Source organism: Urocampus carinirostris, chromosome 1 (genome assembly GCF_059441175.1).
Source record: "Urocampus carinirostris isolate Australia breed hairy pipefish chromosome 1, RoL_Ucar_1.0, whole genome shotgun sequence".
NCBI classification, from domain to species: Eukaryota; Metazoa; Chordata; class Actinopteri; order Syngnathiformes; family Syngnathidae; genus Urocampus; species Urocampus carinirostris.
Window position 1 is genome coordinate 52,280,551 of NC_142349.1, and position 15,628 is coordinate 52,296,178.

Consider the following 15,628-nt stretch of genomic DNA (forward strand, 5'->3'; position numbering starts at 1 on the left):
TGCCAACATTGTACTTCGACTAAAAAATGTGAATAAGTACAGTTCTGTATCTTACAATCGACTAAATAAGCCCCCCAAAATGTTAATATTATGCGACAAAATATATCAGGAAATAAAAAGAAATGGATATCTTGTGAAAGAAGTGTAAGAACCAACAACGTTTGTAGGCCGTACAACCTTTGCAATAGTACATGAGTCAATTCATCCAAAAGAGAAAAATAATTTTGCATTGCCGGAAACTCAGCAAAATGTAACGTGATGTCAAGTTTTGGGCATGTTTGATAATTAATTATCTTGCCACACTTGTGATTATGGTGACTCACTGTTGTTTCAAGCGTTGCTCACCGACTTTGTGTGACCGCTCAGACCCGCGCAAAATTACAGGGAACATTGGTTGTACTTGTCATTGTATTTTGACCATTTTTGTTTGGCGATTATATATAAGAAAATTGACGGGTCGTAGTTTGCTCACACAATCTCAGCCAGTATTATGACAAAAGTGCTCAACGATTTTCCATCCCCGTTGTTTATCAGCCAGCGAGAAAGACAGTTATGTAACACTCGCCATGACCGGGTCAGATATCCTTGTTATTTACTCTGACTGGATCCCTTGCACGTCATTCTGACGACTGCACACTTCGCGTCTCATTGGAGGAGAGGCAGTAAACAGTGTCATAAATGAGCACCTCGCCAATTCTGCAGCAGAAACCTACAAGCCAACGTATTTCGACGAGATCAGACAGAATTTGAACAGCGCTTATTTTCCATTTGGTTACGATGGCGAGTAAGATAAGACTTATTCAATCTATGGGGAAGGCGGCAGCCCTGGTCAACCTCACGAAACACGTGGATTATTTTTCAAAATTTTCACCATCTCCGCTATCTATGAAACAATTTTTGGATTTCGGTGAGTGAACTTTTCATTCGCAATTGAATTAATCTTAATCGTGCCGTGGCAAGCCGTTTACTTAATATATTTATCGCCAGGGTTGGGTAGGGTTACTTTAACTGGATTATTTTCAATTACTTTTGGATTACTCCAATACCAAATATGCCAATAAAAGACAAAAGAAACTAAATATGAATAAAATGATGACTCACAACACGTGGTGAGCTTTCTCCCCTGGCTTTGATCTCTTTGATCTCCGTCAAAACTAACATAAAATGCGACAGAAACAAAATGAAAATAAATCCAAACAGCTTGCCAACATCATTTTGCCGTTCCATGTGTTCCGTTACTTCCCAAGCCTGCACAAAATGTAGTAATTTTATTCATATTTAGTTTCTTTTGTCTTTTATTAGCATATTTGGTATTCGAGTAATCCAAAAGTCATTGAAAGTAATCCAGTTAAAGTAACCCTACCCAACCCTGTTTAGCGCAATGCACTTCGAATCTAATGGAACCACTTCTTAAGGACATAAACGATACTTATTTCCTTAGTACTTTTTATTAAAGTTGCTTATCCCGACATAATGACACTACCGTAAATTATAATAACAATGCATATGTTTCTTACAACCTCGAGGACACACTCATTTCAAGTCATTTTGTAAATTTAACCCAGAAGTTTGAATAAAGTTTAATTTGGCAAGGCTCTAAAAACTGTTGCATTGTTTTCTTGAAAGACATATTCAAAATTAAACAGACAGAACCTTACAAGGGGAATGAAAATAACAAAGACAATACATTTCAAAATTACAATTAATACCCAAGTCATGTTTAGTTGAATAGCCCTTAATCTCAAAGGGCTGCTCAGACCACAGACTACAGTGCTGTATAGCAATCTACAGACTTTTATGACACCATCCCCTGATCTATAACCTACATGAGGGCAAGGAAAAACTCAAAACCTCAACATGAGGAAAATGAAGAAACCTTAATAATCTTGATATATTAATCTTCCTTTGTATATTCATCCAAAATACTCGAAATATATATTTTTTCATGTATATGAATAAGGGACATTTTTAAATTCACCATGTGAGTTGCTCCATACATGAAAAGCTTTTCGGCTAGCACAATGGCTTTTTAATGTTGTGTGAGAATATTGGACCATGAAGTATTGAATTTTCCTGAGATAATGAGTGCGTTGCTCTATAGAAAAACTGTCAAATATTTGATAGAGGAACAGTGTGTATTTAGCGCCTCCTAGTGGCAAAAAAGTAATTCATAAACATTATTGTATGTTTAAATAATAATGAAAAATAAATGAATTATATAAGCGTAGGTCAAGAAATTGGCATTTAGGGTTAGGGTTTAAATAACATGAGCCTCACCTAAAGGGATCTGACACAATTGACTCCCATCTTGCTGCTACGGCTACAAAAAAAAAAAAGATCAACAAGGCTGGGTAAAAAGAAGTAAATGGTATGTTTTGGTCACGTTGAGTTTTCGGAGTTTGTATTTTTCCTTGGGATTTTTAGCACACATTTTCGGTTGGACAACACCTGGGGTCTTCAACATTGTGCCCGCGGTGCCCCCTAAGGACAGATGAGATGCCTGCAGTTCTCTTCTGCAAATAGCTCACTAGTCCTGGGTCATTGTAATTTTCTAGTATTTTTTTTGGGTTGTGGTTGACTGAGTTCATTCAACCCAGGGGTCTCCAACCTTTTTCAAACTGAAAGCTACTTTTTGTCACTAATTGGCGCAAAGGGCACCCAGTTTGATATGCATTCCCAAAAATAACACATAATTTTCCTAAAAAATCACTATGTCCAGCAATGGTGAGGTGTTTTCAGATCAGTTGCGTGGGCACCTTGGCCCACAGGCACGACGTTTGAGACCTCTTATTTAACACTACTTTCGAAAATTAACCTAGTCATAACATAGTAACGACATAGTAATGACATGAGATACGTATATAAAAACTGCGTGGTATACGGGTTTGGTAGCAAAAAGTAGCTCTCGGCTTGAAAAATGTTGGAGACCCTTGCACTACACAATACAATGAAATCTAGTGGTTGAACAATACACACTGTCCCTTTAAGTGAGTGTTTTGACTTATGTATTATGAGCCTGACACCTGTTTCAGAGAGTTAACTTTATTTGGAGCGTGTTCATTTTCACTTTTTTTCTCCCAAATGACTTTATATACATTTATGTTACTCTGCATTTCATGTCATTTGCTTATGTGAACCCATACATGAAAAAAATGGTAGAAATCTCAGTAGAATTTGTCATTTACTACACTCACAATTCTAACTAACAATGCGTTTCTTGAATAAAGGGATTCGTGTGGATTCGTTTGGATTAATTTCCTTTTTTACTCTCCAGGATCATCCAATGCATGCGAGCGTACATCATTCATTTTTCTTCGTCAAGAGCTTCCCGTGCGTTTGTCAAACATCATGAAAGAAATCAACCTTCTACCTGACCGACTGTTGGCCACACCTTCTGTGCAATCGGTCCAAAGTTGGTGAGTGATAACTAAATTATTTTTTATTTCAAGTGATTGCCTGAAAACCAGTGGGTGGCGATTAGTTTGTATATTCACTTATAGTCATCAAATAATTGCCGAATCAATGCATGTGGGTAATGCAGCCAACACATTGTCATACAAGTACAGTAATCCCTTGTTTTTCGGAGGGGTTGCATTCTAAATAAGTATCGCGATTGTCAGGACCCATGAAGTAGAAACATTTATTTATTAATTAGTTATCAGCAACATATCATGTATATGACTGTAACAAAATAACAACTGTAGATCTGTAAAAACACAGAACATAGAATTGCAGTGGAATGAATAAATGGTCTCTATTGTCATTTATCAATAGTACAATTAAACTGTAAAGCTTCTTTCAGTATAAGAAAGCGATGTAGAGAGCGACCGTTTAGCTGCACACTAACATCGGGAATCCACGGGTCGAGCCAGGTCTCCGTTACAATGCAACGAGTTATAGCTCCAGGTCATCTATTTTATGGGTAATGGATCTGGTGTTGGTCACATACAGGCTAGCAGGGATGGCTTGTGAGAGTTGTTACATAGGCTAACCGCAGTAGGCTGGATCTGTGGCACCGCTATTGTCTTCTCTCCTGAAGCTGCCTCAGTCTCTTCCTGATGCAATAACCATGCACAGGGCACCCGCTGGTGATCAGCATTTCTTTTTGCCTTTTTGACTATCTTTAAAGTCTCATTTTATTGACACCTAATATCCACCCCCTTTAAATGTAACAAGCTACTAAAATACCAGCTGCCATGCTTCGCAGTTTGCTTTGGTTGACACCTTTTTGGACAGACACCATACACCAACTTGTCCCATTCGCGCTCATAGACAGTCACGCCCACCCAACATTCTTACATACAACCTCCCCTCATGATAGCTTTCGCTGTGTGCTTTCTGCTTCAAAACACAATGCACGACACGTCTATATCAATTACAATGATGGTAATTCAATTTAAAATTCCGTAAAAAATCAAAATCACAAAAAGTAAACCGCGATACTGCGAGGGATTGCTGTATACTGAACGCAAGTGCTATAAATAACAGTTCAATGGGATTCCTTAACCAAGCAAAAGGGTGGGGAAGAGTGAATGAACTTTGTCCCAGTTCACTTTTACTTCCCCTCCTTCCTTGGTCTTGTTTTTCTTCATCTGGTACACTTGTTGATTTGACCGAAGGGAACATCTCACTCAGAATTACGTGATTCAAGTTTGGTTACAAAGTGACATAAGGGGGTGGATATTAGGTGTCATGTTGCTGATGTTTTCTTAGAAATGCCACACCCCTTCCCACAGATATTTTTCCTCAGCATTTGATTCTGGAACACTATGTATTTGTTATGCAATCTACCAAGTGAAACATATTGTACCATAAACAGACACTAATGCGAAATAGAGTATGTAGATAACATAAGTGTTTTTTCCTGTCATGCTGACGGGATGTCTGTTCTCTCTCATAGGTATATTCAAAGCTTGATGGAGATATTGGATTTTCTAGACAAGAGCCCCGATGATCAGAGAACTCTCGAGACGTAAGGAAATCTTTCATTTAGGAATGACCTTCAGAGCAGACTCTTCCAGAATTTTTAACAGGATTCCTCTGGTTTGTTTCTTGTTTTATTCCCAGGTTTGTGGATGCGTTGGAGTCTATCAGAAACAGGCATAATGAGGTGGTCCCTACCATGGCCCAGGGAGTCATTGAGTTCAAGGAGACTTATGGGCAGCAGGACCCAGTTACTGACCACAACATGCAGTACTTCTTGGACCGCTTCTACACCAGTCGAATTTCTATTCGCATGCTCATCAACCAACACAGTGAGTGGTTGTAGAAGTAAGAAATATTGTGGTTTCTTCCCAAAATACCTACTCGAAATAAGAGAAATTTGAGATACGAGATGTCTTTCAAGTAAAAGTCTTCAAAAATCCCGACCTATGAGAGAAAATCCAAGTTACGAGAAGTTCTAGACTGTACCACTTGAGATCCCTCAAGAGCGCTCACAACAAGCATCAGCGTTCTCCATTCGGGCCCGGGTGCTGTTGAATGCTCTTCTCCCTGAGATTCGATCTGCAACCTCAGTGGAAATGTTTAAATCTAAGCTTAAAACACACTTCTATTCTATAGCATATGAATAACCCATATTTGATGTTGACAATATCTATGTATTATTTGCCCTCATGTAGGTTTTAGATCAGGGGATGATGTGGTAATAGTCTGTAGTTTGCAATAGTCCTTGATCTGTGCAGCCCTTTGAGACTCTTTGTGATTAAGGGCTTCACAAATAAACATGACTTGACTTGACTCATCCCAGTTAGCACGTGCTACTCCAGCAATGCAGACCTGATCCCGCGCTTTTATTTGTTTCGCTCTTATAACTTTATTTATATGTTCAATGACTATTTAGATGTGTTTTTAGTAATCAGGAAAAATTGATTAATTGTTTTTCAGTTTTTTCATATTGGAAAAATTCGCTCAAGATGAGAGAAATTCTTCATACAAGCACATTCCGTGAACTAGATAATCTCGTACCTGTCAACCCATATGTTGTCAGCTTAATTTATTCAATTTTTTTGTCAAAAGAACAAAATGGGATCGTAGTCTTAAATGAATTGGATTTTTATTTGACGTGTGATTTATTTTGCTTACCATGGGTGAAAAGGATTTTAGGTAATGGAATACCGTTTTCTCTGGCCATTTTGACAAAATCTGCAGATTGATTAGTTTCTTTTTTGTACTAACTTTTTAAATTAGAAAGGGAAACATCGTGCAACCCGCTGTTAAAAACAGAAACAGCTCTACTAGATTCCCAACTTGCAAAACCGAGGTGTGCATCTTGAGATATCGAGCGATGAGTACAAAATTCGTATCAAGTCATTGAAATTAGAAGCGCAGGTGGAATTTTAAGCAACTCATTTGGACTTGTAAAGGTTAGCCCCTTTTTTCACTTTATTCATTTGCTTGACCTAAATACATTTTAGTCTCTCAAAGTTAACAAGATACAGCTTCAAGGCAAAAACAGCCAGAATTTAAATGGTCTGCATTACCTAATACATCAGAAATCACAGTATACGATTTCATTTAATCCATCCTTCCTTCTCAAGAACCTGCGACTTTGATAAAAACCAATCTGTCGTTTTCCCTTTTCTGTCTGCAGCACTTGTCTTCAGTGGAAACAGAAACCAAACTCACCATGACACGATTGGTTGCATTGACTCGATGTGTGATGTGCCTGAAGTTGTACGAGGTAAGTCCTCGCTTGCATAGGCAATGCTTGGAATGTGTTACATAAGGTTACTCCCTATCCAGTTTTTACTCCAGGGTTTGTACGGATGCTTGAAATCCTAAAAAATGCTTAAATTTTAATGTTGTGTTTTCAAGGATTAAAATGGCTTGAATTTTGGATAAAGTGCTTAAAAATGCTTGAAACATGATGCTGACACTGCTTTCTGGTGGCTTTGCTTTGCAATTGCATTTCTTCTTCCTTAGTAATTAACAGCTGCTCTTATTAGTTTGCATGTTGTCCTAAGTGCCACCCCTAAACAGGGCACTATGAAATGTGTATTAGTGCAAGGATTACGTATCAATTATGGACATTTATTGTGGGCCATGCAAAAAAATTAAGGTAGCTTTTCCCACTGCTTCATTTTAAGAGGAAGAACTTTCTGCAACTAAAAATATAATCTACATGTTACTGTTATTTTTACCTAACATGTGGGGAGAAATTTGTCTCAAATATTTACACGTGTTTTGTTCAGATCCACGATTTACTCAAGATCTAAAACCCATATTTCTTTATAAATTCGGTCGCAAAATTAAAAATTGCATATGCAAACCGCATCTATATTTGTGGCTGTGCAAAAAACATGAGTCACACCGGATTTCTTCTTACTGGAGAAATTGGCAGCACAGCGGCGCAGTAGTTAGCGCCTCTGCGGCACAGTTCTGAGCTCATAAGATCGAACCTTACTGTGTGGAGTTTGCATGTTCTCCCTGGGCTTGCATGGGTTTTCTTCCCAGATTCCAAAAACATGCATGTCAGGGTAATTGGCCAGTCCAAATTGTCCCTAGGTGTGAATGAGCAAGCAAATTGTCTGTCCTTATGTGCCCTGCGACTGGCTGGCAACCAGTTCAGGGTGTCCCCTGCCCACTGCCGAGGATGGCTGGGATGGGCTCCAGCACCCCCGCGATCCTACTGAGGATAAGCGGTGCAGATAATGGATGGATGGAGATAATGGATAATTGGCTTTGAAAGTCTTTAAAAAGAGCTTAAATTTAGCCATGAAAAAAGCTGTAAAAACTCTCTTAGTCCCATTTCAGTCAATTTAGGACATGTTATTGACAGTCATGGAAATACAAGCACAAAAAAAACTTCCCTCGTGTATTCATTGTATCACAATTTTAAAGATGACTCTAAAAACAGCAGTAGTGAAGATTTCCTGTCAGGTCATCTTTAAAAAAAAAAACGTTTCTTACTTTCATCATTTTTAAGCTACACTAACTAAAAACTGTGATGGCAACCATGAAATCCCCTTCCAAACTACAACCCCGCCTTTCTTGGTTCCTGATGTGTTGAACATCTCTGATAAAAGTAAGATAAAAGCAGATAGACGTGGTAGAACACATTTTATAAAGGCTGCTTAAACTCAGTTGGGCACTGTTAACACATACCTACTTAATAGAGAAAATATTCTACTTTCAACTTTTTAAGGACACCTGAAATGACTTAATTTTGTAATTATATTACATATACTCTTGTTTAATGTCAATTATTTTGTGCCCCTAGATGCTTATGACAGCGCCAAGTTGATGTGTGAACAATATTACCTGGGAGCACCAGAGCTGGAGTTAAGACAGATAAATGGTGAGAAACATTGTGATTTGCATTACATTGGTTATTTCATGCACATATAAAACCTTGACCGCTGTTTCTTTTCCTTAGCTAATGGTGTCGGACAACCAATCCAAATTTCTTACATCCCATCGCACCTGTACCACATGCTCTTTGAGCTCTTTAAGGTAATTACTGTGGATAGCTTATCTTCTTATTGATTTGAAACTATTGGGGATTAATGACCCTGTGTTTGGGATTCAGAATGCCATGAGGGCAACCATTGAAAACCACGAGGCTAGCAGGTTCCTCCCACCCATCAAAGTCCTAGTTGCAGTTGGTGGGGAAGACTTGTCAATCAAGGTAAGATTTTGTCAATGTTCCTAAATTGACAATATTGAGCGACTTTTCTTCTGTGCACTTAAAATGTTGTGACTGTGAAATTGTTTGTTCTCAGTACAAATATTTATTTGCATATTTTCATTTTTATACTGCAATATAGATCCACCTATAGATTAATTCCCCATTTTCACAGGGGTTGCTATCCCAAAACACCTGCGATTTTCAAAACCCGCGAAGTAGAAGTCTGTGTTTACAGTATTTTCCGAACTTTTCAAGTTTAAGTCACACCAGCCATATTTAAGTAGGAAAAAAAATATAAATCACATTTTGGGGTAGATATATTATGAAATCCAACACCGAAAACATACGTTTTATCTTGTAAGGCAATTTAAAATGAAAGAGAACAACGGTCTGGATTCTTTCAGGATACCAACAATTTGGAATTTTTTGCCTGACCGGGTTGTTAGTGCAAATTCGGTGCAAACTTTTAAGCAAAGGTTGGCAGAGATAGATTTCTCAAATTTTCTTATAGGAGGTTCCATAAGGTGACCAAATTTGGCCATGCTCACTCTCAGCACTAGTTTTGTGTCATGTTTTGATTAATGTATCTAACAATACTTTTTAATAAACATTTCATTTCATACACGAACGTTACATGATTGACATGCTAATGACGTAACATATTAAGAGTATTTTAGATAACTCTAACATAATAAAGAAGCTATCGTTTTCACTCCAAATAACTAAGTCCGGCATCACAGCGGCACAGTTTTGAGGTCATTAGATCGAACATTCCTTTGTGGAGTTTGCATGTTCTCCACGTGCTTGCGTGGGTTTCCTCCCGACACTCCGGTTTCCTCCCACAAACGAAAAAAACCCCCCATGGATGTCAGGTTAATTGGCCGGTCCGAATTGTCCCTAGGTGTGAAAGAGCGAGTGAGTTGTCTGTCTCTATGTCCCCTGCGACTGGCTAGCAACCGGTTCAGGGTGTCCCCTGCCCATTGCCCGGAGTTAGGTGGGATGGGCTCCAGCACCCCCGCGACCCTACTGAGGATAAGTGGTGCACATAATGGAATGATGGATGGATAACTTAAATCTTATCAAATTTTCATCCCCTGTATTATTTTTACCCGTAAACATCTCCCCCAACTCAAGAGGTAGACTATAAGTTGCTTCTGCTTTTACGTCACGGTCAAGGTTGAAATTATCAACACAGGCCTAGAGCTCCCTCTCCCGGTTTAGTGCGAAAATAACCTGTAGAGTGATATACAGTGCCAGTAATAAAGATAAAAAACTTAATCATTTAATGATGTGTTAATAATTCCACAATATAAGTCTCATCAGAGTATAGGTCGCACCCCCAGCCAAACTATAATAAAAATACTGACTTATAGTCAGGAAATTATGGTATTTATTTATTTAGTTATATAATAAATAATCAAGAGCAAACCCAGTTTACAGTTTACTTGTTAACTGTTCTCATTTTTTCAGCCCACTCTTGGGCCAGTGGCTGAGGGAAATAAAATATGTACAGAACAACTTCAAAGCATTCCCAGGCATGTTGTATATGGTTAGAACGCTGCGTTTACTCAGATTCGACCAAACATCGTAGGATAAAATCATATTTGCAGACACGCCAAGCTTTTAAGTCAAACAATGGCTAATATACAAATAATTTACGAGAGCCCAAGATCACTTTATATATTGAAGAATCCAGAATAGCAGCTCTCTTCTATAGAGTCACCCAAATGGCAAACCTTCAGTTCGCCTGGACCTTAGGAAAACTTGTGCAAAATGCAAATTTTTAAAGTATTCTTCTCAAATTTGTGGTGGATCCCAGGAAGACTTCGGGTTATAATCCTGTTGTGTTATTCAGTCCTATCACTAATTAAAATACTTTATACTCAAACTTATCCAACCTTACAAAGAGGATGGTCAGCACAAAATATCTCAATGTTAGCATTAGGTTATCAGAGCGATCGCATAGCGATAGCTTCGTTCAACGTTAGTTTTGTGTTAGCCATTGTGTACATTAAACCGTCAACAGTAACGAAAGCGGTCCAGAGTTGAGTCCTCAGTGGTGTCCCGACGAAGAGATACGTGAACCTACACTGGTATTCAGTGACCATTGCATAATATTTAAAGTCAGAAGTGCAATAGACAAGGCATTTACGGCTTCTTGTTTAGAGGTCTCGGGTTTAATTCCAAGTACCGGCCTCAAGTATTGGGCCCATTACTTTAAATAAGTAAGTAGTTATAGTTAAAAAGAGAACTTAGTAACTGAAGAACTCTATAGTAAAGGTAACTAGTTACCAGGGAAAGTAACGTTTTCCGTTACTTTAAAAATAAGTTGTATGTCAAAGAATTTGAAATTTTCTGAGCAATATTCAGTGAATAGAGAAAATTAGATAGGTAATTGTGTTGTAAAACTTTGATATTTAGTATTTATTTATTTATTCATTTATTTGTAGACTACAAGGACAAGTAGTGAGAAACACTGTCCTGCTGCTGCCACTGCTGCTGCCGAGCCACTTCACATTTGTTTTTAAATCATCACATCTGTACTTTAAGCCGGGAATCCATCCCTAAAGTCCAGTCCCAATCATCTTCTTCCCTGAAGACGTGTTTGGTCATGCATCGCCTGTGAACGATTGCAAATACATTAAATAGCGACAAGCAGGCCGCGTATGAAAACATAATCACTGGATTTCAGGACAGTGTCTCTCAATACCGTCGGAATTTTACCACAAGTGCCTCAAGTGTACGTAATCATGACAATATTTAAAGTAAACAGTAAACATTATAATAAAATAACAATCAGTGTGTACATAAACGTGCACAAAAATTTATGTTAAAAACGCACAAACATATATGTAAGCACACAAGAAAACGCACAGAAACGTAGGAAGACGCGGCCAAAACATATTTAAACATAACAAGAACGTATGCCAACATGCACAAAAACGTACTGCTTTTGACCGTGCGTAGTTGTAACGACGGAAAAAATAAATAGATTACCCCGTAACTTAAAAAATAAGGTACGTTATGTATTTATAAAAGCATTATTCCCAACACTGCCGGGCTCCCTGTGTGGAGATGTCATGTTCTCCCTGTGCTTCAGTGGGTTTTTGTTTGGCACTTTGTGTGACTTACTTTTCAAAAACACGCATGCAGGTATATTGATGAGTCAAAATTGTCCCCAGGTTTAAATGAGAATATGAATGTATTGTCTCTCCGTGTATCAATTGTTTCTGTTACACTCGAGTAATCATTTCTAATCTTTTTCTCTTAACAGATGAGCGATAGAGGAGGGGGAGTTCCGTTTCGTAAGACCGAGCGTCTCTTTAGCTACATGTACTCCACAGCTCCCAGACCAGAAATAGGGGATAAACATCGAGCCCCCCTGGTGAGCGTTTTGAACACAGGACACACATTACTCTTTACAAGATGTCCTTGATTCATCAACCATGCGTTTTGATAGGCTGGTTTCGGCTACGGGCTCCCTCTTTCCCGTCTCTACGCTCGCTACTTCCAAGGAGACTTATTACTTTATTCTATGGAAGGTTTTGGCACTGATGCAGTTATACACTTGAAGGTAAGATGTTACAAAAAACATTGCATTCTGTTTAATGCTGAAGTGTATATATATATTTCTTCCTTACTGAAAATTCCGGACTACAGATTGCACTTGATTAAAAGCCACAGGCTCAAATTTAAGAACGAAACCCAGTTTTGTCTTTGGATGAGCTTCACCATCTTTAGGGCTGCAGGCTTAAACAGCCATAAAAATGAACTAATCCAATGCCTTTGCTTACATTTTGACGCTATTTTCAGCTGCGTCGTTTTTCAGTTCTGCTTCAAGTTGTTTACGTCACATGTTTTCTTATTATGTGACCATTCAAGATGTTAATAACAAAGAGAGTGCTGCGCAAAATGTGAGCCCTATATTTCTAGACAATGGCGCCAAAGCAACCAGACTGTGGAGAATAGTGCTAGATTGCAACACAGATGTTTTTTGTGCTGTTGTCCTCTGTGGTTGCCGCTGCAAAGGACCTAATTATCTTCGCTTGTCATCGTTCCTCGAGGGATTAAAAACCCAGTGTGCAATATTTGACCACTAGATGACACTGTTGCCTAATTTGAAAACTTTATGCATGTTAATGACCGTTCTGACATTGTGTTCGTTTTCTGCTGTGTAGGCGTTGTCGACAGACTCCGTGGAAAGGCTGCCTGTTTTTAACAAAACTGCCCTTCGCCACTACAAGCTGAATTTAGAGGCAGACGATTGGTGTGTTCCCTCCAAGGAGCCCTTGGATCTTAGAGTTCTTCGGACAGTCAAGTGACTCAATCAGGAAAAAAGACAAATATCTAATTATATTCAGTATAAAGTGGCCTTAGAAGGTCCAGACATTGATGGACCAGGAGCCAAGGGACTCCTATAACAAGGAGGTGGTCATTCTTTTTTTTACGTTTTTGTTTTTAATTTTTGTTACTTTGGTTTTGTTGGCATGCAAGAATGTCCACCTTTTATTTTTTCACGTTAAGGATTTAGAGTTAAGATCAGGCCAAAATAATCCAGCCTGACTTGACCCAGGCCCACTGGTATTGAAGCCCAAACAGGCCGAGCCCGATAAATTAACTTGATTTGAGGGACCGAGTCTGAAGCAAACCCGAACTTTCGTATTTTATCTGTGAGGACTCAGGACTCCGAAAGTCCCATCTTCCCACTCACCCGGCACCACACCCCTGCCCACTTTCCTGGGTCTGGCGAACCCATGGCGCAGATCCTTCATTTAAAAAAAAAAAATTTGGAACAATGATGGGTGGATTATTTTTAAAAACAAGGGGGTGAGAGAGAAGCCCTGCCCAAACCTGAATGTAATGACTCACATTTTCTGGCCTAAGACCTTACCTCTAGAAGTCTATGAGAAATTTTCAATGCTCAATGAAGTTGGAGGCAAGCAAGAACCCTTAAAGAAATACTGCATGGAAAGAAAAGAAAGAGCTGCTTTGAGAGATGGAGCGTGTTTTGTTGACGTATTCGGGGAAAGAAACTTTTTCTCTGATTTATTTACAGCTGTGTAAATAGTTGAAAATATTTTGCTATTTTGTGCAGAAAACAGCTTCCCTAAATGTGTCTTGTTTTAATTTTTCCATTTAAATTTGATGTGCTTTTATATATTGTGTATATTTTTGTACATTTTTTGTAATTACAAATTGTATATTTTCGTTAAAAAAATATAAAGAAATACTATTTACAAATGAATGTGTTATGTGAATACTTTTTGCAGATTTTTTTTTAATTGTCTTATGGTGAGATTGCCAGATTGTGTGCAGCATGTACGTTTTTGGCCTACAAACAAAGTATTGGAAAGTGATAAACCTTGTTCGTAAACAGGGACTTATCACACTGTTGTATAACACAGTACAGTAGATGACTTATTATTCAGTCATGACCTCAAGTAGACTTTGAACTTCTGGCTTACAGGCTGACAGGCTGCTAAAATGTGTTAGTGTAAACGTGGAATTTTTGTAAGAGTTTAGAAGCTGGCATAATCAGATCCGGCAAATTAGATTATTTAATCCACCCGGGCAGACATTTATGAGTATTTAAAAAAAGAATCGAGTCTGTAGGTTATTTCTATTAAAAGTTATGACTTTATTTTCAAATAAATGCAAAACACAACTTGTCCTATATCTCATTCTCATTAGCTACACCGCTTATCCTCAGTAGGGTCGCGGGGGTGCTTGAGCCCATCCCAGCAATCATCGGGCATTGGGCAGGGGACACCCTGAACTGGTTGCCAGCCAATCGCAGGGCACACGGGGACAACTCACTCGCTCATTCACACCTAGGGACTATTTGGACCGGCCAATTCACCTGAAATGCGTGTTTTTGGAATGTGGGAGGAAACCGGAGTGCCCGGACGAAACCCACATAAGCACGGGGAGAACATACAAACTCCGCACAGGAAGTCTGGAGCTAGTTTTAACCCCACGCAGGAGGTTCCCAAGACATGAACTGTGCCGCACATGCACTAACCACTGCGCCGCCGTGCTGCCCCTTGTCCTATCTACTACTCTATTTTTACCTGTGTTAAATACCTTTAAATTAGTGTTTGACATAATTGGTAGAAATAAAGAGATAAGATATTTGAGTCGTATTTGTGGAACCCCCTCATTTTATCTTAATTTTTTCACTACAAATAGTGTCTTATTTGTGTGTGGACACTTTATTTGAATTGTCGTTTGAAAGAAATGTAGTCTTAATGTTTTTTTTAATTGCTCTTGGATCATGTGGCGTCCCTCTTACCCCCCCTTAGAGCAGATTTCTATACATGCAACACGAAAATCATAAATGGAGTATCAATGGTTGTCCTGTGAATGCGAGGCATGGATAACTGGCATGTGCCGGCCAAGCGTTTATAATAGAAGGGGTTTCTCAACTGGTAGGTCAGACCTCTAAAGTGGGTCGTGGACCCGTTTTCAGTGGGTCACGGGCCTTTTCCTTGGCAAAATAATGCCAAGAAAAAAGGGAGGATCAATTACGACCCTTGACACCAGATTGTGGTCATGCCCAGATCAAGGTCTTCTTTCAAATGCAGCACACAAGGATATGGAAAACAAGAGATGTGATCAAACCCCAACAAGGGGGCGTTCATTTGACAACAACAAAAACTACTAGAGAAAAGGGAGTGTGGGGTTGAAACTGCTGAGGGAATCTTGAGAGGGGCTCTTGGGGTGGCAAAAATCTTGACAGGAAAATTTGGGAGTACCTTCAGAAAGATGGCTGGAGTGGAAGGTTTTCAAATCAGGAGGTAACTGAAGAAGAAGGTCTGGGAGGAGAAGCTTGAAATCTTAAAAGGGAGACTTTAAGATGGTGGTTGGAGTGGCAGGTTTTGGATTGGATGAACTATGAAAAAGGAACTGAAGAAGAAAGTTGTGGGAGGAGAAGTTGGTCGTCTTGACGAGTAAATGTCTTCAGAAATCAAAAACAATCAGCAACTTGAGGTTGGAGTT

General features: G+C 38.9%; 1 protein-coding gene across 1 annotated transcript; it reads left to right on the forward strand.

The window, feature by feature from the left end:
• The first annotated feature begins 662 nt into the window (after window positions 1-662).
• Window positions 663-13,874, forward strand: LOC148375117 (pyruvate dehydrogenase (acetyl-transferring) kinase isozyme 2, mitochondrial-like). The gene is made up of 11 exons (XM_088344878.1): window positions 663-907; window positions 3,275-3,416; window positions 4,901-4,972; window positions 5,068-5,255; window positions 6,593-6,682; window positions 8,222-8,299; window positions 8,378-8,454; window positions 8,531-8,629; window positions 11,904-12,014; window positions 12,090-12,203; window positions 12,808-13,874. The coding sequence occupies exons 1-11, from the start codon at window positions 778-780 to the stop codon at window positions 12,949-12,951; spliced, it is 1,245 nt and encodes a 414-aa protein (XP_088201004.1). The 5' UTR covers window positions 663-777; the 3' UTR covers window positions 12,952-13,874.
• The last annotated feature ends 1,754 nt before the right edge of the window (window positions 13,875-15,628 follow it).